Source organism: Perca fluviatilis, chromosome 9 (assembly GCF_010015445.1).
Source record: "Perca fluviatilis chromosome 9, GENO_Pfluv_1.0, whole genome shotgun sequence".
Lineage (NCBI taxonomy): Eukaryota > Metazoa > Chordata > Actinopteri > Perciformes > Percidae > Perca > Perca fluviatilis.
The window spans coordinates 41,394,500-41,414,807 of record NC_053120.1 but is presented as its reverse complement, the minus strand read 5'-3'; the positions used below and the strand labels follow the sequence as shown (position 1 = coordinate 41,414,807).

At 42.9% G+C, this 20,308-nt stretch overlaps 1 protein-coding gene across 2 annotated transcripts; it reads left to right on the top strand.

Moving 5' to 3' along the window:
- The first annotated feature begins 22 nt into the window (after positions 1-22).
- Positions 23-20,207, top strand: crocc2 (ciliary rootlet coiled-coil, rootletin family member 2). Of its 2 annotated transcripts, XM_039811093.1 has the most exons (30): positions 23-1,101; positions 1,550-1,656; positions 2,199-2,405; positions 3,166-3,262; positions 3,451-3,540; positions 3,621-3,758; positions 4,123-4,322; positions 4,786-4,968; positions 5,421-5,565; positions 5,662-5,808; positions 5,894-6,124; positions 8,329-8,522; positions 9,205-9,332; positions 9,673-9,842; positions 9,952-10,131; positions 10,399-10,533; positions 10,626-10,769; positions 12,875-13,113; positions 13,198-13,357; positions 13,449-13,616; positions 14,650-15,034; positions 15,112-15,242; positions 15,456-15,576; positions 15,651-15,814; positions 15,906-16,346; positions 16,894-17,043; positions 17,129-17,329; positions 18,353-18,484; positions 19,202-19,381; positions 19,509-20,207. In XM_039811093.1, exons 1-30 carry the CDS (start codon positions 916-918, stop codon positions 19,590-19,592), a joined length of 5,238 nt encoding a protein of 1,745 aa, XP_039667027.1. In that variant the 5' UTR covers positions 23-915; the 3' UTR covers positions 19,593-20,207. The 2 variants fall into 2 exon arrangements, with proteins under 2 accessions (XP_039667027.1, XP_039667029.1); XM_039811095.1 differs by lacking the exons at positions 23-1,101; positions 1,550-1,656; positions 3,166-3,262 and having other exon boundaries at positions 2,336-2,405.
- Positions 20,208-20,308: the final 101 nt, after the last annotated feature.

Here is a 20,308-nt window from a genome sequence, read left to right as displayed (position 1 = left end):
AGTGCACAAAGTTTGGAATCCAGACATCATCTACAGCAGCAGGGAGTTGCTTATTGGATGCAGACTTTGAGCAATAAATTCATGGATAAAGCTGTTTTGCTTTTTTGTTTCTTTGTTTCTTGTTGAGAAGCCGAAATCAAGCCGAAATACTTCTGAGAAATGTGTGGACCAGAGATATTCCCAGCAATTCCTAGAGCTCTCCTGCTGTTTTCCCCTGCCCCTGCTGCAGGGAGAAGGCAGAACCTGGTCTTGGCAGATAATCACAGTATCCAATTTGTCAGAGAAAATTAGTGGGACTATGTTGGCTCTCTTCTCCAAAGCATTTTAATGATGCTTCACATTAAGTGTGGGCCAACCTCTGCAGCTGAAGCCAGGTTTTAATGCCCTATGATTTATATAGTTATGGAACTTTATTTGAAATGCCCATGGCAGAGACCTGATCATTTTTACTACCTAAAATATCACTCACTGCAGAGTTACCAAGCTCTATCCACTTAAGCACTTTGTAATGTAAGTGCAATGTAGAGATTAAGTCTACAACCACCGCTATGTTTTTTCTTATAATTAGGATTACTGCCTATCAGTTCCCTTTAAACACAATATCATCCCATACTGTACATGCAAACATGGGCTTGGCTTTCTCTCAGACAGATAACCAAACATAACAATATGGCATGCTTTACTGTAACAGGGTGTGTGTTTAGTGTGAGAATGATGTACATTTTTTTGTAAATGACCAGCCAAAGTGGTTATTGCTTATTAAACTGTCTCACATGTTTACCCTGTAAGTGTGGTTGGCAAGGGTGGATCTAATGGCTACAGATGTAATAGTGATATGCTGGTTATATGAATGACTGAGTTTGGGTACTGTGGAGGGGTTAAAGGAGGGTCTCATGACAGTTGTTTTGTGGAGAAATGCCAAATAGTCTCAGTGTCATAACGCTTCCTATTTCCAGGTGTGCCAGCCTCAGCCAAGTCAACTCTATGTTGCGGGAACAACTGGATCAGGCAGGCACTGTCAACCAGGGGCTAACGGAGAGCTTGTGGAAGGCTCGCGAGGATGCTGACTTGTGTGATACCCGTCTGCGCAGAGAGCAAGAGGTGAGAAGAATCAAAAGTGCTTGAGTCAGAAAAGCAACAGTGACAGCTCGAGTTTATTCCTTTCTGCACAGAGATTGTGCAAATAAACTCCTGTTGAGTTCACATAGGGTAGGAATTCCATTCATAGCCAGTTTTCTCAATTCATTCTCATTCCCTGTTCATTTCATTGCTATGATTTTTGAGTTGTTGTTTCCTGTGAAAACATTCCAACTGCTGAGGGGGAGGAACATTTTGTGCAAACAATCTGGCGTTCGTGCTGTAAATGGGCTACATCTGTTGATTCAGGGAAATCCAATTATTTGTTTGTGTGCCAGTGTGAGTCCAGCAGTTCCAGTATTGCATCTGTTTGGGATCACAATAAAATGATGGGTGCCATTATTTGCTATAAGCCACCCTTACCACCCACTCTCCAGTCTCTAGTCCCCTTGTTGTCCGCTTCTCTCTGCAGACGTGCGCCTCCCGGCTGTGTCGTGAACAGGCTCGTGTCAGAACACTGTGGCGCCAGGCTGCTTCCCTGCGGAACACTTTCACCCAACTCAGGACTTTCACTGACAGGTGAGTGTGGCGCACTGCCAGAATCCCTCCAGCGACTCATAATTCCACAAGAACCCCCACCTCTCTCGTGTCTCACACTCACGACTGCAACCACAATCCATCTCTCTCAGCCAAGGATCAAAGTGGAACAGGTCAACAGGGTCGCCAGGCCCCCTGCTCATTGTTTCCTCACTGGGGGGACAGATGGCTTAAGGTGTCTAGCCTCACTGTTGAAATCATCCATCAGACAAATCTTGAGCCCTATAAAACATGGCTTCTATCATGTTGAACTGTGAGCACTACTGAAGAGCAATTTGCTTTAATAATGATTGCTCAGCTCATAGACAGCTGTACACAGTACTGTCATTTAAACTGCGCTGATCCTAGAGCTCAACCATTACAGACATCCAACCTTTTCAAATACAAACAGACCATTTTTAACTAGACTAATGGCTCACAACTGTATGAACAAAAACAGCATGTCATGTTTCCTTACCCTTTTGGTTCTTTCATATGTTAAGATACATTCTGTAAATCTTGATAGACATTATTCTGTTCAACAGGACATTGTCTGATATGAGTGGAGAGTGTGTTGCTGCCAGCCGGCAGCTGAATGTTGCCTGCATGAATTTAGAGGCCAGAGTAACACAGGAGAGCACCTCTAGTGGTGTGGAGACGTCAGCACTGGAGAGGCAGCTGAAGGACAAACTGAAAGAGGCCATGCAGCTTCAGGGTCGCTGGGATGCAGAGAAAGTCGACCTTAACTCCAGGTAAGGTAATTTTCAAAGTCTCTAGGTCTGTTTATCATAAAGAGTTTCCTTCCTGTCTTTTGAAAGTGGCAGCCAAAATGGCATGAGATAAAGCTGCATTTCATTTAAGGGCCGCTGGATGCTTTTTCAGTGCCAACTTCATTAAGGCAACTCATCCTTTAACTTATCTCTCAAAAGTCAGCACATTTATCACCATGAATTAGGGACTTAATAATTACTAATGAAAGCAATTGTTTGATTAAGAAAATGTTAAGTAAGCCCCTAAACTTAGCACTGACAAGCCCTACACAGTTATGTTTCTACAGTCTCTGGGTTGGTCTAGCTGACCAGGACTGTCCAGAAGAAGAAAGCATCATAAACTGAAATAAAAATTCTTGGAGTGAGGTCACCTACAGTGCACTCGTTTGTTTGAAAGCCAAATGTAATCCTCTATATGGAACCCCAGAATTTTACATAGGCTTTGATCATTAAAATCCTGCACAACAAGCTATTTTCAGTGACTACTGTCTTTTGCACTTCAGTCAGAGGACTGCAGGGATGTCAGTGCCTTTGTATTCTGAATCTTAGCTGGCTTTTGATCTCATCAAAAGTCATTCTTAATCTCATTATTCTATGCATAGAACATGATAGTGTTGATGGTCTAGTAGGGGAGGAGTGCATGTCGGTCTTATATCTTCGGTGTCTCAGGGAACCGTGTGTGTGTGTGTGTGTGTGTGTGATTTTGTTCTCTGTCTATTTCCATGCATATTGATCTATACAGAATCCTGGAGCTGACTGACACAGTGAAGCACCTCCGCAGCCAGAACAGTGAGAAGGATTCCAGCCTCAAGGCCATGCAGATCAGTCTGGACAGGATGGTGGGACCTTTGTAATCATGCCCGGGAGGTGGTAGATGGACGGGTGGTTGAGGGGGTTAAAATAGCTGTAGTCTGGACCCCAAGTTTGATAAATTCCACAACTTCCTTGTCTAGAGGGCTGCAGTCTGGGGAATGTCAGGCTTGCTCTATGTGTGCAGCTTATCTGACCTTAATGGTTTCCTGCTCAGGAGACGAGGAGAGCAGAGGATAAAGCAGAGATGGAGGTCCTACATACTGAGATCCAGGCCCACCAAAAGATGTTGTATCATGTTCACCAGGTCAGAACAAAACACCACACTGAGCTAGATCATGCATTAGGTTAGCATACAAGAAGATTGCTGTTTTTTCCATTCTACAGATGATTGGTGGTGAGGGTGATGGCAGTAGTGGCTCTGAAAGTGCGTCCTCCTCACCTCTTCATGGACGCTCTCCTCTGAGGAACACTACCCTGATGGCTGTGCAGAGTGTTTGGTCCAAGCACCAGAAACAAACACAGGTCCAACAAAACGTTCTTCATTGTAGATGTTTTAGAAAGGTCGCTTCCAACCTGAGGGTGGGAACTCAAAAGAAATCTGAGAGGTCACAAAATGATTGTACTGTATATAGTTAAAATACTATATTCTTTCACCTTCAGGTCTAAATGAGACAATCCAAGAAAGAAAAATAATTCTGTGGTTGAACTGCTCATTTACACACAAAGGTCATAACCGTTAATTAGTAGATACATTGTATATTAGCTTAATTTTAAGAGATCAGAAGCCAGAAAATGTGGGGAACCACTGTTTTGTATGTATGAGATAATATGTAACTACTTTCTTTACCTACACACCACAATCAATGCACCCATGCACTAACCACAGGACCTGCGTGGGCGTCTGGATGCTGCCCTGGAGCAAGTGGAGACACTGCGTGATCACCTGCAGGAGAGGGACACTGAGAGGAGAGAGCTAGAGCAGAAGATCCAGGAAGTAAGGAGGGAAAGTCAGGAGACTAAGACAGCTCTGGAGGAAAGCCTCAGAGACAGCAACAGATATCGCTGCTCACTGGAGCTTATATCCAGGTACACCCTGATCATGCACTTATTATCCTTTATCTCGAGTGTGGTGAGGCTTGATAAAGACTCTAGATAAAAAAAAGTAGTTGCTTAGTTGCACAGCTGTGTATTGTATTTCATATGTTCTAGTTTGTTTTCTTATTTGTGAAAGTGCCAGTAGGCTCAAATGTTGTTCTTGGAAAAATACAAATGTTATAATGATGATGACAATTATTATAGTTTGGTTTAATGTTTAATTAAGTAAATCTTCACCATCATTATCAGAACATGTTTAAATGTATTGAAACCTGACCAAAAACAATATTTATTCAACATTATACAAGAAGTGTTTATTATGTTGCCATGTGCTGTGTTGATATAGTATTTTAGAAAAATCAAGTATTATAAAAATGATGATGATCATTGTGCAACAACTGAACTTTAACATACTCTCTCTCTCTATTTCTTTCTCTTCTGCCGTGTACCACAGTGAGAAGGGCAGCCTGGAGAAGCTGCTGTCAGGTCTGCAGCAGGAGGCAGACTCCCAGCATGCCGCGCTGGAGGTACTGCGAGGTTCATCACTGGAGATCCAGAGACAGCGGGACCTCCTGAGACAGCAGAGGGAGGATCTGGAGATACAGCTGACACGCCAGCGCACGGAGGCCCAAAGAGGGTACAGCACGAGCAAGGGAGAATGACCGTTACACAACACACATCCCGTCACCCATGATTGTTTTCAAGCTCCGCTTGTTTACAGTTGAGATCAGTAACACATGTCATTCTCCGGCCGGCAATGCACCCAGATGACATTTGGATGAAAATGTAAATGATTTACATTGCATTACTGCACTCATGCAAGAGGAAACCTTTTTTTTCCCTTCTTGAGGGTTTCTTTTGCTGAAAAAAAAAAATTTGATTAGCTGAGAATTGGAGCAGGACATGCGATACAACAAAAAAGTTACTCCCTCAGAGTTCTGGCGTTTGGCACCAACATTTCTCCTTTTAAAGTGGAGATGGATTGCTGTTAAGGGATTTTGTTCATATAAATAATCTGCGTGTGTGTGTGTGAGACAAACAAACAATGTGATAGAGTCATGTATGTATGTGTTAAATGATGTGTTTCAGTGAGAGGAGTCTGGAGGAACTTGAAGGAAAGCACTCAGATCTGCGTAGGGAGCTTGTGACAGTGAAGGAGGCTCTGAGTCAAATCACTCTGCAGAAGGAGGTGTTGGAGGAAGATAAGGCCAGCCTCGCTCTGGCTCTCAGCAAGGTAGACCGCTTTGTTCTGTAAGAGGTAGCATGATCTGTATTACTAGATTCTCCCTGAGGGTATAAATATTTCTAATATGTATGATTCACTCCACAGATGGAGTCGCAGAGTGCTTCACATGAGTTAGTCCTCACCAAACTGCAGAATCAGGAGGCTGCCCTAAAAGATTCGCTGGCCAAAATGGCTGCCCTGAGCGAAGGCTTAGCCAAAGACAAGGTGGAACTTAATCGTATTCTGCTGCAGGTCTGTAGCTGTGCAATTGCCCTGTAACTTTGATTGAAGGCAGAGTTCAACAGAACAGAAGTGAAATACTTAGTTTCCCTTCCAGACAGAAGGTGAGAAGACAGAGCTTGGTAAACGTAGACGGGAAGCTGAAATGGAGCGGGCCGCATCCAGAGAGGAGACAGCACGGGTGCAACAAGAGATGATGAATCTGCTCGCTGAGAAACAAGCCCTGGAGAGCTCCCACAGCCACTTGCAGGATCTCTGCCAGAGGCTAGAAACAGAGCTGGGCCTGCTGCAGACTGAGAATGCTCTGAACCTGGAGCAGCACTCCCAGGTCAGAGACCCCCGGCCATTCACACACTTCAGCCTCCATCCTCCCTATGTTGATGTTATTTCAGCAGGTTCATGGAGCTTGTTGTCACATTAAAATGTATTGGAGGCACTGGACACATCTGCTATTTTTTTTCTTTCTTTCAAACGGGAGATGGAGAGCAGTTTGAGCCTCACTCTGTTTTATGAGTAACTTGGGACATAACAAGCAAGGGATCTTCATGAACAAATGTGAACTAGAAAAGATAAATAGATAGACATATAATATCCAGTGTGGGAGTTGAAAAAGACCCAATAAATTAACACCTAAAGTATTCCCATTCTTCCCTCAGCAGATTCAGAGCTCTGTATTTCATCCCCTAAAGAAAGAATCCTCTCCTGTTTTGTTATCTGTTCTCAATGTGAAACTGGGATATCCGTGTTGATCTCGGCTAGAATATACCAAACCTAAACAATTTGACAAATTCCATCCAAACATTTTGAGATAGCTTATCTGTAAAAATAAATCACCTGTGTATAAAACAAGCCCTGGAGTGGCCTCCATTACATTAAGCTCATGTTTCATCCCCTTATTGGGCGCTACTCACATCCATTACACTGGTGTTTTTCATCCACTTTAGTATTTACCTAAGGAGAGGCTGAACGACATAATGTGCTAATATTTATTTTGTGTGGGTTCATTTTAGTTAGGTTCAAAATCAAATTACAATGATTGTTGCTTTTGAAACAATTGGTTGCAGTGAAATATTAAAGTTGCAGGGGCCCATTATAGACCATTGTGTGATGGTGTGGTAGTAACTGGCCAGGGAAATACAGTTTACAGTAAGCTTTTCTTTTTCTGTTTCAGAATAGAGCTTTATCATTGTTTGGTTCAAACCTGAAGAATAACCAATTAATGAATAGGTAGACATTTTGGGAAGTAAGCTAATTTGCTTGGTTACTGAGAGTTACATGAAAAGCTTGATACCACTTGCATGTGCATATGCTAAATATGAAGATAAAGCCAGCAGCCGGTTAGTTTAGCTTAGCGTAAAAGACCTAACAGCAGCTGTAAAGCTCACTAATTCACACGTCATACTTTGTTTGTTTAAACTGTTCACAAACAGTAATGTAAAGGTGACAGGTTGTGGTTGGAGGTTACATGCTGGAACTATTTCTTGGCTAGGCCAGTGCAGTCTTGTTGTCACAGGGAGGATGCCAGGCAAGCAGCAGAGACTTGAGGAAGTCACCGGCCAGGCCAAAATATGGTTCCTGTACATACCCCTAAAATCACAACTTGTTGTTTTTACACTTTGGTATGGAGTAATGTAAACAAAGATACAACATGTTAATTGATGAGATTTAGATATGCTCAACAGAGCCAGGCTAGCTGTTTGCCCCTGCTTTCAGTCTTAATGCTAAGCTAAGCTAATCCTCTGCTGACTCCAGCTTCATATTTAACTTTAAAGTGGTATTGATCTTCTCATCTAACACTCAGCAAGAAAGCAAATGTGTATTTCCCAAAATTTTAAATATTTTTATATTTATATATATATATATATATAATATTTTATATAGTAATGTTTTACTCTGATTTTTTAAGCCATTTGCAACTTGATCATGTTTGCAATTTCCATATTAAATGACCTGCTGAATTCAATGAATTTCTTAAAGATAAATCTCAGGGCAAATGCTCTCCTCACTACTTTCATACAATAATCCGTTTTGGAGTTTAATAAATGCTGAATTAAATTCATCGCATCAGCTGCACATGTTCATTATTTCCTTGCTAGATATAGGTCCTGTGGTGTGTCATAGTGATTTAAGTGGTAACTGGAAAAAGAATCACAACCCCACTAATCATTTTTGTTTTGCTTAAGGCGGGGCATTTGTTATGGCTCTGCAGTTCCTATACACTGTCATGACTTGCTTAAAGTTAGTGTAATTTATGCTTCATAACAGCAACAACAGGGGTATGTAGAGTTCAATGTGAGTACAGCAAATGTGGTTGCATAAAATGTAGAGGTTGTTTGATTCATTTTCACAATACCGACTATGTTCCTTTTGCTGTACTCCTACTCGTGAAAAATGTGTTCCACAGTTATCACACTATAGATATGAAGTGCATGTAATAATTTACTATAAAGTCTTAATTGTGTCAGCTTGAAGCAAAAAGTATAAATTAATTACTTGATGACATTTTTTTCATTTGAATTTCTTGGTCTCCAGGTCAACAGGCAGATGCAGACTGTGTCAGAGGAGCTATGTGCGTGCAGGAAGGAGCTTGAGACACAGACCACAGCCCTAAGGAGAGCTACCCATGACAGGGAGGAGCTGGCCAAGGCCAGGGCTGCTCTGGATGTCAAACTAAACTCTGCTGACCGAAGGGCCTGTGGTCTCACGCAGGAGCTGGTTTCGCTTAGGTGTGTGTGTGTGTGTGTGTGTGTGTGTGTGTGTGTGTGTGTGTGTGTGTGTGTGTGTGTGTGTGTGTGTGTGTGTGTGTTGTGTTTTGTGTTTGTTTGTTTGTTTGTTTGTTTGTGTGGTCTGACCTCTGAAATGTAAGGGACCAATTTCAGATTTAAAACTAGTTTTCCCAGTTTGTTTTCTGCAGTTGCATTCAGCACAAGCTACAGTAAAATAGTTTCTGTCTTTGTTGGTTAAGGTCAGGGTCAGGGTTGGGGTAAGGCATGTAACAGTTATGGTTATGCATAAGAGTGTTAGGAATGAATGTCAGTAAATCACCTCAAAAGCATCATAAACAACCCAGTGTGTGTTTCTGTTTCTGTGTGTGTGTGTGTGTGTGTGTGTGTGTGTGTGTGTGTGTGTGTGTGTGTGTGTGTGTGTGTGTGTGTGTGTGTGTGTGTGTGTGTGTGTGTGTGTGTGTGTGTGTGTGTGTGTGTGTGTGTGTGTGTGTGTGTGTGTGTGTTTGTTTAAGTCAGACCAACTGCCAATGTAAAGCACAGCAAGTCACATGTAACAAGAGTCTTTAAGTAACATGATTTTATTTGGAAACTATGCTCATGATGGATCATTGAATTTTATGACCCACACCTAGTGGTTTAAAGGTGTTTTTTTTCTCTAAACCACTTTCCCGCTGTGTTCCAGAGCAGAGAAGGAATCCCTGGAAACCGCTCTGTTTGAGAGCCAGGAGCTTGCCTTGTCTCTGGAGGCCGAGTGCACCAGGATGGAGGGGGAGAGGCGCAGCTTGCTCCTGGCTAACGAGGCCTTGACGCGTGAGTAGCCATCTCCCTCAGAGACCCCACTGTCCTCCGTGCCAAGCCCCCTGGCCATGAAGCCTTTCCAACAGCCCACTAGAGATCCATATTTCAGCTGTGAGCTCTGCAACAGCTGGGCTGTGGGATCACTGGGGCTGCTTTCTCAGCTGACCAGGGTCCCACCAGTCCGCACAGACACACATGGATCAGATAAGTCATGTTAAGATAGCATGTTTCGCATAAAGACATGGATGAGTATCCCCTATAAATAAAACTGTAAATAAAATCTTGCTGATCCAGAGTGTCTCCATCTAGTAATTGAGTAGGATTTTGATAGAGATTGGATACATCTGTCCAGGGGATGCTGCTCGAATGCGTGTGGATGCTGAACATCAGTTTGCCCAAGCTGCACAAGAGCGGAGTAATCTGGAGGAGAAGCTGGCTCAGGTGGAGAGGAATGCCCTGCTGACCCTGAATAACAAAGAGCAAATTCACAGAGAGCAGCATGAAGCTGAACGCCGGCAAAAGGTACAGTAAGACTAGCATAGTTATGTTGGCTTGACAAAATTGAAATCAGATGCTTTTGCTATCTACTAACTAATCAGGAGTGTGTGTGTATGTTTTTGGTGGTTAACAGGAACAACAGTATGCAGAGCTGACAATTCAGCAGGAGCAGGCTGAGGAGCAGCTGCGTAGACAGTGTGAGGAACAGCGTGTGCACAGTCAGAAGGAGCTGCAGCAGGTGCAGGAGGAGCTGGTCAGGCTGCAGCAGGACTGCAACCAAAGCCTCCTGCAGGCTGAGAGTGAAAAGCAGCAGGTGTGTGACGTGGTCTTCACAGGTTTGTTATGATGGTTCATGAACCAGAATTTTAGAGAATTGTGTCATAACCACAACATCCCAAGTTGTTTCTTCACTGTTGTCAGTGTATCATCAAAAGCCATATGTCCTGCAAGTATCCTCACGCAAGACGCTAGTTCCATTCCTTGTCCTTCATTGGACGTGTATGTGAGCACAATATGTCCAAACTTATATATAAACTATATATTATGAATGAGCCCTGACCTCGCAGTCTGTTGTGACCAGGCTTTGTCCCAGAAGGAGGCAGAGAAGGCTGCCCTCACGGAGAAGCTAGCAGCCCTGCAGCAGGACCTGGCCACAGCAGGCATGGAGCTTGAGTGCATGCAGAGAGAGGCACTTAGCAAACAGGAGCAGGATAAGGTAAAATATGGCACAGTCACATTGGCTCTGGTCATTTTCTTGTTCTTTACATATAACTCAGCTAACTGATTTGTGGTACCTCTATGTTCCAGAATGCAAAGGCTGTCCTTCAATCTGAGCTGCAAGACTTGCAGACTCAATTTGAGGAGTCTTTGAACTCTCATGAGGATGCCAAGAAGAGTCTAATTGAGCAGGTCAGACAGTTGAACCAACAGAGAGAACACACACAACAGGAGGTGAGAACTTTCTTTTAAACACAAATCATGGTTGTCTCTTCAGTGGCACCAGTGTATGACAATATCTGATCCAATAATGACTCATACAGAGCTTAAGTCAATATTAAGTGAACGTTAGGATGTTGAAATGCACAGGCAAATCATAGCATGGATGTCACCAGAGGTGGTTTGTACAGTAGGATCACAGAAATGTATAGGAAATTACAAGCTTGTTTGGCTTGGCATAGGATGGGAGCTCAGGGATCTGCTTCTAGCACCAATTAGAACCAGTGTGAGGGAGAGCCATTTACCATAGGCCGCTGTTGACATTGGCCGATGCCACAGAGCTTTACTAGCATCAGGGTGCCATCAGGTGCAGCGTGTGCAGGGCCAAATTCTACAAGGAGAGTTGGTGTCCAATCTTTAGACTCCCTCTCAGCACTCGCTTTCTGTGTCTTTTTCCTGTCAAGTGGAGGAAAATTTAGTTCCATTGACCTTAACATAAACATAAAAGCGCAATTAGAGACTATAATTTTGGCCCAGTGACATACCTCTCTGAGCCAAATGAGAGCTGTAAATCTCATCTCTTGGGGTTGCTTGAGGTCAATTCCAGCCACAGGGTCGCTGGGTGTTTTAGTGAAATAACAAGCTCACAGTCACCTCATTAAGATGTAACTGCAGAGTTGTAAGAGCCTCACCATGCCTTGATTTAAAAGCCTGGTTTCCCTGGGAAATGGGATTGTTTATCTGTGTGGGACTTTTTGGTTTCAATGAAAAAGCAAAAAATGATCTTGTCTTCACTCTGTCTCCTTAGTCTTGTCAAAGTATAGTGAATTAGGTTGTGTGGAGCCAGAGCAGAAGAGTTTTGAGGTTTGGACAGCCCTCCCTACCATAGATCAAGTCAAGCTTCAGCGACACTGTCATATTTGGCCTCCACCCCCGCTCGTTTCCTTGTTTGATTATTTTCACTAATCCCATCTCAGGATTCTCATGTCAGACAGTGACAAAGGAGGAGTGAGAGTAAGCTAGGGAGCATGAAAGAGGAAGAAAACAAGGGGAGAGAGGGAGAACGAGAGTGTGGAGGATACGGTCCCTGGTACCATAATATGAAATCAAAGTTTGAGTTAACCCCTTGTGTAAATAAGCCAGTGGGGGAGTGTTTATTTTCTTCCTTGCAGCAGCGAGAGGCTGGCTCCACTGGGACTCCAGGTCCCCCTCTCCCATCCACATAACACAACACTGCTGCCCTCATATTAACTGCCCTTCTCCTCCGCTACACCTCCAAAAATCTGATAAAATAAAGGATAATTGGCCAGATCAGCATTGGCTTGTTTTTTCTCACATTAGAGTTTATGAGAAAGAACCATCTTGTGTGGCCAATGAACATAACACTCCTCCTCCTCCTCATCCTGCTCCTCATCCTCCCTCTCCCTTCCCCTCGCCCTCCTCCCTCTCCCTCCACCTCCAGGGGGGCTGCTGTTTATCATGTTGCTCTGTGGATTCTTTACACTGCGAGAGACAGCACCTGGCTACAGGCCCAACTGGCTCTTAACCATGCCCAGATAAGCTCCGTCCTCCCTATTTCTCCCGCTACACACAACATATTGCCATAAAACAGAATATAGGTCATAGTGTCTTGAGATAGCACTTAAAATAGGAGATGTTGAAGTTTCAAACAATGAAGAAGTATCTGAAAAAAAATCTGTCTTACAGTATGCTAGAGGATTTTTCCTATTCGATTTTGATGATTACATACATGTGTTTGAGCTTTTGTTGTACTGTAGATAACAGCCAAATACAGGTTTAAGATGCATTTTGATGATAAATATAAAAGCTTTTGTGTGTGTTGGGTTATTGAATTTATTTTGAAACTGTTTAAGTCTTATATTTCTTTTTAAAGTCACTCTTACATGAAACTAAGTTTATATCCATTTGAAATAACCAAATACATTCTTAAATGGGCAACCAATTACGAAACCAGCAACAAGAAAAAAAGCCTTAGTATTTCTAGATGGGAGTTGATCTATTAACCTCATTAATAAGAGGTTTACTGTTTATTCATAAGACCTCCTAATTTATCCTCATTGACATATTATACCTTTATTCTCCATGATCTGGACATGAAGTTAGAGGGCCTTCGTCGGCATCTGCAGGAGACAGAGGATGGGCTAATTAAAGGGCGAAGGGAGCTGCTTGAAGCTCACAGAGAGCTTCAGGAGTGTGCACAGGAGCGGGACAAGCAACGGAAAGAAGCTCTGGACCTGAGAAGGCTCCTGGGTGATGAGACCAGAGAGAAAGAGGCTATCCAAGCCTCTAACCAGGAACTAAGAGCTTTTATTAAGAGAGCAGAGAGTGACAACAGCAGGTATGGCTTCAGTAGTGTTTCTAGTTTGTTTGCTGCAGTGGATATTTATGGATGGTGACTGTATGTTAAACATTTTTTGACTAGCTTGAGACGAGCCTTGGAGGAGAGGGAGCAGAAAGTGTCTGTCTCAGAGGAATGTAGGAGCTCGATGCACCAAGAGGCATCCACTCTACGGAGCAGTATGAGAGAGCTGGAGAAGTCTCGCCTGCAGGCACGCAGAGATCTGCAGGAGCTGCGCAGACAGGTGAAAGATTATTGAGGTAACTGCTTTCCATCTGATTTATTTTAAATAAAGGATTACCTTCAAGTACTATGTGCTGTGTTAACATGAGCAGGTAAAGGTCCTTGAAGGCGAGAACAGCCGCCAGAAACAGGAGCTGCGAGAGCTGCAGGCCCGGGTATGTCAGGAGGAGCAGAAGGAGGAGGAGGCACGTCGTGAGGCTTTCACTCTCAAGCAGAGAGTGCTGGAGTGCGAGGCTGGCAGGGAAGCAGCGCTCAATGAGGTAGAATGAGTCTGTTAATAACATGCTAGAGCAAACCTTCCACCTTTGCATAATACTTGAAGAATACCTGCCATACTCATGCATAGACTAAAAACATGAACCCTAACACACTGTATATTCTGCTGTAACAGCGATGGGTTTTACTTTGAAATAGTTTGTGAATATACCTCATATATAACAGAAGTTTATAAAAAATTAGGCTTTATATTCTATAAAATAGTTTTTTTAACCTCTTCTGCCCCATAACCACATTCTTTGGGTCCCTAAATTATCATGACCACAGCAGATGGTGTAGTCAAGTGAATGTATGGCATACTTTTGTATTTTCCAAGTGACAACTCCAAATGCATTCCTCATTGTTATGATATATTTGAATTCTGGTAATGAACCTTTTTTTCAGACTAAGTCTTTGAAATATCCTATGACCTTTTTTACATATCAAGCATCTCAGCCCTCTACTATAAAATTTGAAAAGATATATTTCCAAGATATATTGTTGTTTAATTGTATGCCTCAGTCATGACTCTTGTTCCCCCTATGATACCGTTTAGAAACCCTATCAGTGAACATGACAAGCTTGTCAGCTCAAAGAACATTAACCCTTTACAGAAGCCAAGTCCCTATTATTTCCACAGAGAAGTGTTGGTCACTAGATAACAGGGCATGTTTCTTCAGGAAAGACACCGTAGTGTTGTTAAACACTGTTTTCACTGCTGGAGTTAGAACTATGTTCAGTCTGCTGTCCATATTTCTGCAAACGTGGCATCCTTTTAAACGTAACTCTCTTAATATAACCTACCACACAGTCACTTGGCTGTGTACAATAAAAACTGCAAACAAAAGTAAGCGGCTAAATGTAAATAGCTTGCAGACAATTGTGTCTTTTTTGTCTTCAAATTGTTAAAGTTTATGACTCACCTAAAGTACCCTAGTTATGATCTGTATACTACTTATGACATAGTAACAAATACATGCATGACTAGTAGACAAAAATGAGGTTTGTCTTGTGACTCTGTTCTGTGTGGTTGTGCAGGTTTCAGGTCTACAGCGCCGTGTGGTGGAGCTGGAGACATCGGAGCATCAGAACCGAGAGCTGCTGCAGGAAAGAGAGGCTTATCAGCAGCAGTGTGACCAGAGGCACAGAGAAACCACTGCCCAGCTAGAGGAAGCACTAGAAGACGCTGGGATCAAGGTCAAGGAACTCTCAGTGCACGTTGGTTTTGCTGAAAGCAAGGTCCAGGGCCTGGAAGAACAGCTGGGCCTTAGCCATGCCAAACACAGGGACCTGGAGCTCAAGTTGGCGGGGATGTATTCAGCTGTGCGCCGCACTGTTGGCACCAGCCGTCCAAGGCTTTCAGGCACACCTGGGTTCCGTAGACGGTCTCCCTCTCCCTGGAGAAACCACCTGCAAGTAAAAGGTATGGTCATGCACTTAAAAATAAGATGGTGCGATGTTTTGCTATAAGCTGCATTAATAAGTGTGTTCTCTGGTTAGGGGTAGACAATGAGACAGACAGAGCTGTGCTGCCCCTGTCTCGTGGTGAAGATGAAGAGCTGGACGTGGACTCAGTGCATACAGCCCTGCAGGAATTCCAGCAGAAATTCAGGGACACACAAAGAGACAGGGTATATTTGAACTTCTTAATAACTCAATAAAGGCTCAAGGACACAAACCTCAAACTCTGTGAGTGGGATTGTTGACCTTGAATTTGTCTTGCTTTTCAGACCACCTAAACGGTTCAACAATCTTTAATTTAATTCCCTTATTAAATTTGTTGTGTTTATATTTCAGCTAAATGTTGGCACTTTTGATCTCATACACGTGTGTTATTCCCTCAGGATGAAGCCACGGCTCAGATAGTTGTTCTAAGTCAGCAGGTGACAGAGCTTCAAGGCAGCCAGGATAAGTCAGCCACCCAGTTGTTACAACTACAGAAGTCCTTGAAGCAATCAGAGCAGGGTAAGAAAACCCTACAGTAAATATCAGTTATTAATTATGTTTGGACATACAGCCTATTTTACATATTGTTCCAGGAAAAAGAGAGATGGCAGAGCGATTGCACGAGGCGCATACATCCCTTTCCCTGCAGGAAGAAGTAGTACGTCGTACAGAGAGCGAGAAACAAAGCCTTGAGGAGGAGGTAGCTCAGTTGAGGACTGGTCTACAAGCTGCGGAGGCTGAGTCCAGGGCACTACAAGTATGTCAAAGGCAAAGAGATAGATATAACCAAAACAGCGTACAGCATCTTAAGTGACAACTAATAAACTCCTGTGCCAATTCCTCTACAGGACAAGTCGGAGCTCCTGCAGGGCTTAGAATCTCGTGCAAATGTAGAACAACAGAAGCTAAAGGAGTCTCTCCAAGCAGCAGAGAGCAGGGTGAGCCGTCTGGAGCTCTCCCAACGCACCCTTGAAGGTGAGCTACAGAGGGCCCAGCTCAGGGCAGCAGAGCTGGATGCAGAGGCAGGGGCGCTGCAGGAAAGACTGACGGAGCTGAGGAGGAAGTTGGGTGAGAGCGAGGACCGCGGTGCAGCGCTGAGGGTCAGCGAGGAGAGGTTGGCCATGTCACTGGCTCGAGCTGAGCAGCATGAGAGCCATCTGAGAGAACAGGTCCACAAATTGTCCAACACCCTCAGTGACAACAGGACCAGCAGTGGAGCTCTGCAGGAGCAGATCACACAGCTGCAGAGGGCTCTGACTGCCAGTGAGCAGGACCGAAGGCTGCTGCAGGTACAGTTCATTTCTGTAACATAAAACAACAATGTGTATGTTTTATTTGTAAGCGTTTCCCCTCTCTTACCGAAAGGATGTTTGATTGAAACTTCAAAATAAGATGAATAGCCGTGCTTCCACTGACGTGCTTTGATTTACACTGCAGCTATGTAACCTTCTCAGCTGCAGACTGAGCATTTTTTATTTACATTTGCCGCTGTGGTTTTCCTGAAGGACCTCAAATAAAAGGCTCAGGCAAGCTCGTTCATTTTCCAAGAGCTTCTCAGGAGAACTTTCCGGTCATAGTTTGAAACTGCACTTAAAAGATACTGAGCAAACAAAAACATGACATGCGTGTTATGAGTCCCTTGTTTTGTCCACAAGCTGTCAGGTCATTGCAGTGAAATACAAGAGTAAACTCCCAACACTTGCCTGCAACATTAAACAATACGTCAAGGATTGTAAAAAGACACAGCATATAAAAGAAGGGGAGCGATGTAGGGTCAGTCTAAGGGCAAATCATGTGGCTCATTGTACAGTGCATGTCAACATGTGTGTTCCATAGGAACGTCTGGATAAAACACGAGATGCCCTTTCAGAGAGAAAGAGCCTGAACCACGCACTAACAGAGCAGATCCAGAACCTTCAAAGAGCCCAAGAGGACTTAGAGCTTAAATATTTTGAGCTGGAGAAGCATAGCAGGACACAGAAGGAGGTGAGTCACACTGAGGTTCCAGTGCAAATAAAGATGCAAAAGTTGAGGCTCCATTTTGATGTGCGCATGACTGACTGTTTCCCAGAGCCTGAAGCAACAGCAGGAAGCTGAACTGCAGGCCCAGGGGAGCTCCCAGCAGCTGCAGCGAGAGAAGGAGGAACTCCAGGACAAGGTCAACAATCTTCAGAGCTCTTTGCAAAAGCTACAGAGTGAGAGAGCGGAGATGGAGAGGGTGCTGACACGCCTTGCTAAAGACAAGTCAGCACTCAGAAAGACACTGGAGAGGGTGAGCTCACCTATCTGCTGCACTCTACTTATACCAAGAGTTTGATATTTCTGGAAAATAGGTTGATTCTTTCTTTGTCTGTATGGTAAATATGAAGCTACAGCAAGCATCCGGTTAACTTAGCTTAGCATAAAAAACTGGAAACGGTCAGCATATTTCCCAAAATATCTAACTGTTCCATAATCCCTAATTTTTAGGATTAGTCCAATTAAACTTGTTGGAATTTGTCTAAATCACAGTTAAAAATATACATGGATTACCATGAAATACAATAAATCATAATAAAAACAATCATTAAAAAATGCTGCAGTGGTTTAGTACGGCACTTCCTTAAAGTCAGAAGAGACATATTAAAAAAAGCTGTGTGTTATGTTTTGTAAAAAACAATATAAGCAAGAGTAAGAAGTTTTAAAAATACAAACAAGCTATAGCACTGATAGTGCTGATGACGAGCTGCTTCATAATGTTACAGCTGAAACAGTAAAGGCAGGATCCCAGAACATTTAACAGCTTTTTGTCAGGAGACCTGAAAAGTCTTGCTGCTGAATATGAGGTAAAAGATCTGAAATATATGACGGAGCCAAACCTCAAAGGGCTTTAAAATGTAATTAAAAACAGCTTAAAGTCAATTCTAAAACTGCTGGAATGCCCATGTACATATAGATCCCAGGACTGAAGTAATATGTGTTTAGTGTCGGTCAGAAGCCGTGCTGCCACATTCTGAATCAAGTGAAGACGTGCAGTTGCAGAAGCATTGGGGCACATAAATGGGCAGTTACATTATTCCTTGCAGGAGGAGATAATTGAAATAATTACTGTAATATTGTTTGATCCATTGTCCACATATTCTTCTCCTTCTCCGTTGTACAAAGTGATCTTGAAGTGATGGAAACATGTAGGTGGACTGTGAGAACCAAGAGGCTCTGAGCTTGGCTTCTGCTACACTCATTACAGGAAGGCACATGAGTGCAGAACAATGATGGTAAAGTCGTTCACATTATGTCACCCTCGTGTTGTTGTCAGGTGGAGATGGAGAGGCTGAGGAGGGAGGAGGAGGAGGTGTCGGCAGCCAGAGAGAAGGAGCAGTTGGGACACACAGTCCGCAGCCTGGAACAGGAGCTGGCGAAGAAGCAGGATGAAGAGCAGACAGTGCAGGTGAGAGGCTGCTGAATTATAGCCAGTGATGAGTCCTCTACTTACTGTCACTACTGAAATACTTTGGTATTAATGAGTAGTACAGAACAATCAATTACTCTCTGTCAAACTATGCCAGTCAAGCAATAAGTTAACAAGATATGTTAAATGTTTGATTGATGTTAAAAATATTCACCAGTAGTAAATGCAGCTTAAAAAACAGCTTCACAGACATTTTGCAGAATCAGATAGAAAACTGACATCACATAGCCAGTGATTGACTAGTGACATCATTAGAGAAATCTAACATTTTCACAGAAGTATGTTTTTATCTAGTACATTTACATAACATGTCTTTCAATTTCTCAAACAAATAAGGCATAAATACAAACATTACTGTAACTCGTGTAATATTTAAGAATATTAAAATGTTTGTATTAATCTGGAACCCTCTCTAACTTTATTGAATCAGCTTCAGTGGGTGCATTAGGTAGCTATTTAAATCTTGCTCTGACAAGTTGCATTTGAACAGCAATAGCATATCAGTCCTAATTCTCAAAGGGAAACTGCTGCTGTTTCATTTTAGAGAAACTGTGTTTGTTTGTTTACACCTATCCAATAAAGATCCGCCTTCTATTAACACGTGTCCCCCTTCTGCTCAACCTCTGATGACACTTACCTACCTTTTTTTCTTATACTCTATTTTCAATTCTATAAACTCATGTGAACTGTCTTCAGGCCCAAATCTCCCAGTTGGAGCATTCTCATGCACAGCGCCTCCTGGAGGTGACAGCCCGCCATCATCAGGAGTTGGATATGGAGACGGAGCGTCTGAGAGACAGCCAGCTCCAAGCAGAGCGGGCCTTGGAGACCAGAGAGAAGGCCCATCGCCAGAGGGTCAAATGCCTGGAGGAACAGGTATTTTAATTCTAAGTGTGGATCATTTGATGGAAAGGTCTTTCTTTTGTACTACAGTTTCAATGTCTGGGCATTTGTAGTTTGTCTAGCTACCTATTTTTTTTTTCTGTTTCTTTGTGTGTAATAGGTGCTGACTCTGAAAGAGCAGCTAGATCAGGAGACAAGAAGACGACAGGCCTATTTCAATCAGATGCTCCAACCTGGTGTGTAGGCAGAGTCAAGTATTTAGCACCTCTGGCTTCCTCATTCACTGTTCCGCTGGCAGCTTCCCAACATTATGTTACAAGCTACGTCCGCACATGGGAACACACGCACACACAAACACACTCCTAAGGCGTTTGCTCCCACCCATGCACATGTGCACACCGGATTACATTAATCTGCAGGAAAATTCAACAACAACAAACAATGAAGGTTTTGTTCATAAGTGGACTGGATGTGCCATATTGTTTTAAGGATTTCCTCTAGCTCGCTACAGTTGGCGTTTCTAAGTCTGTTTATGCTGTCATTTCTTTTAGGAAACAGTGTGATGAAAAGTTTCCTGAGTTGGTTCTTCATTATACTTTTGTTATTGTTTCTAAACTCATTTGTCATATTGATCATTTACCAATTGTATATGTCATAATCACACTTTGTGTATCCTAATGAGAATATACATTGAAATATTTACAATAATTGTTTGCAGATGTTCCTGGTGCTGTGATTAATCAGTGTTTCAGGCAGTCAAAATGATTCTCATTTATTCTATTGTATTGTATTTGACTCAATCGATGATAGTGTTTGCAAAAGCTGTGATTGTTTATAATAAAGTGGGTGTATCAGAGCTCAATTATACAATTTTGTTTGATGAAAGATGTTGAAATAATCAATGATGTTTATTCTACTGTGACCACACAATGTTGTTGTGTTCTGTGAACTCGGTGAAGG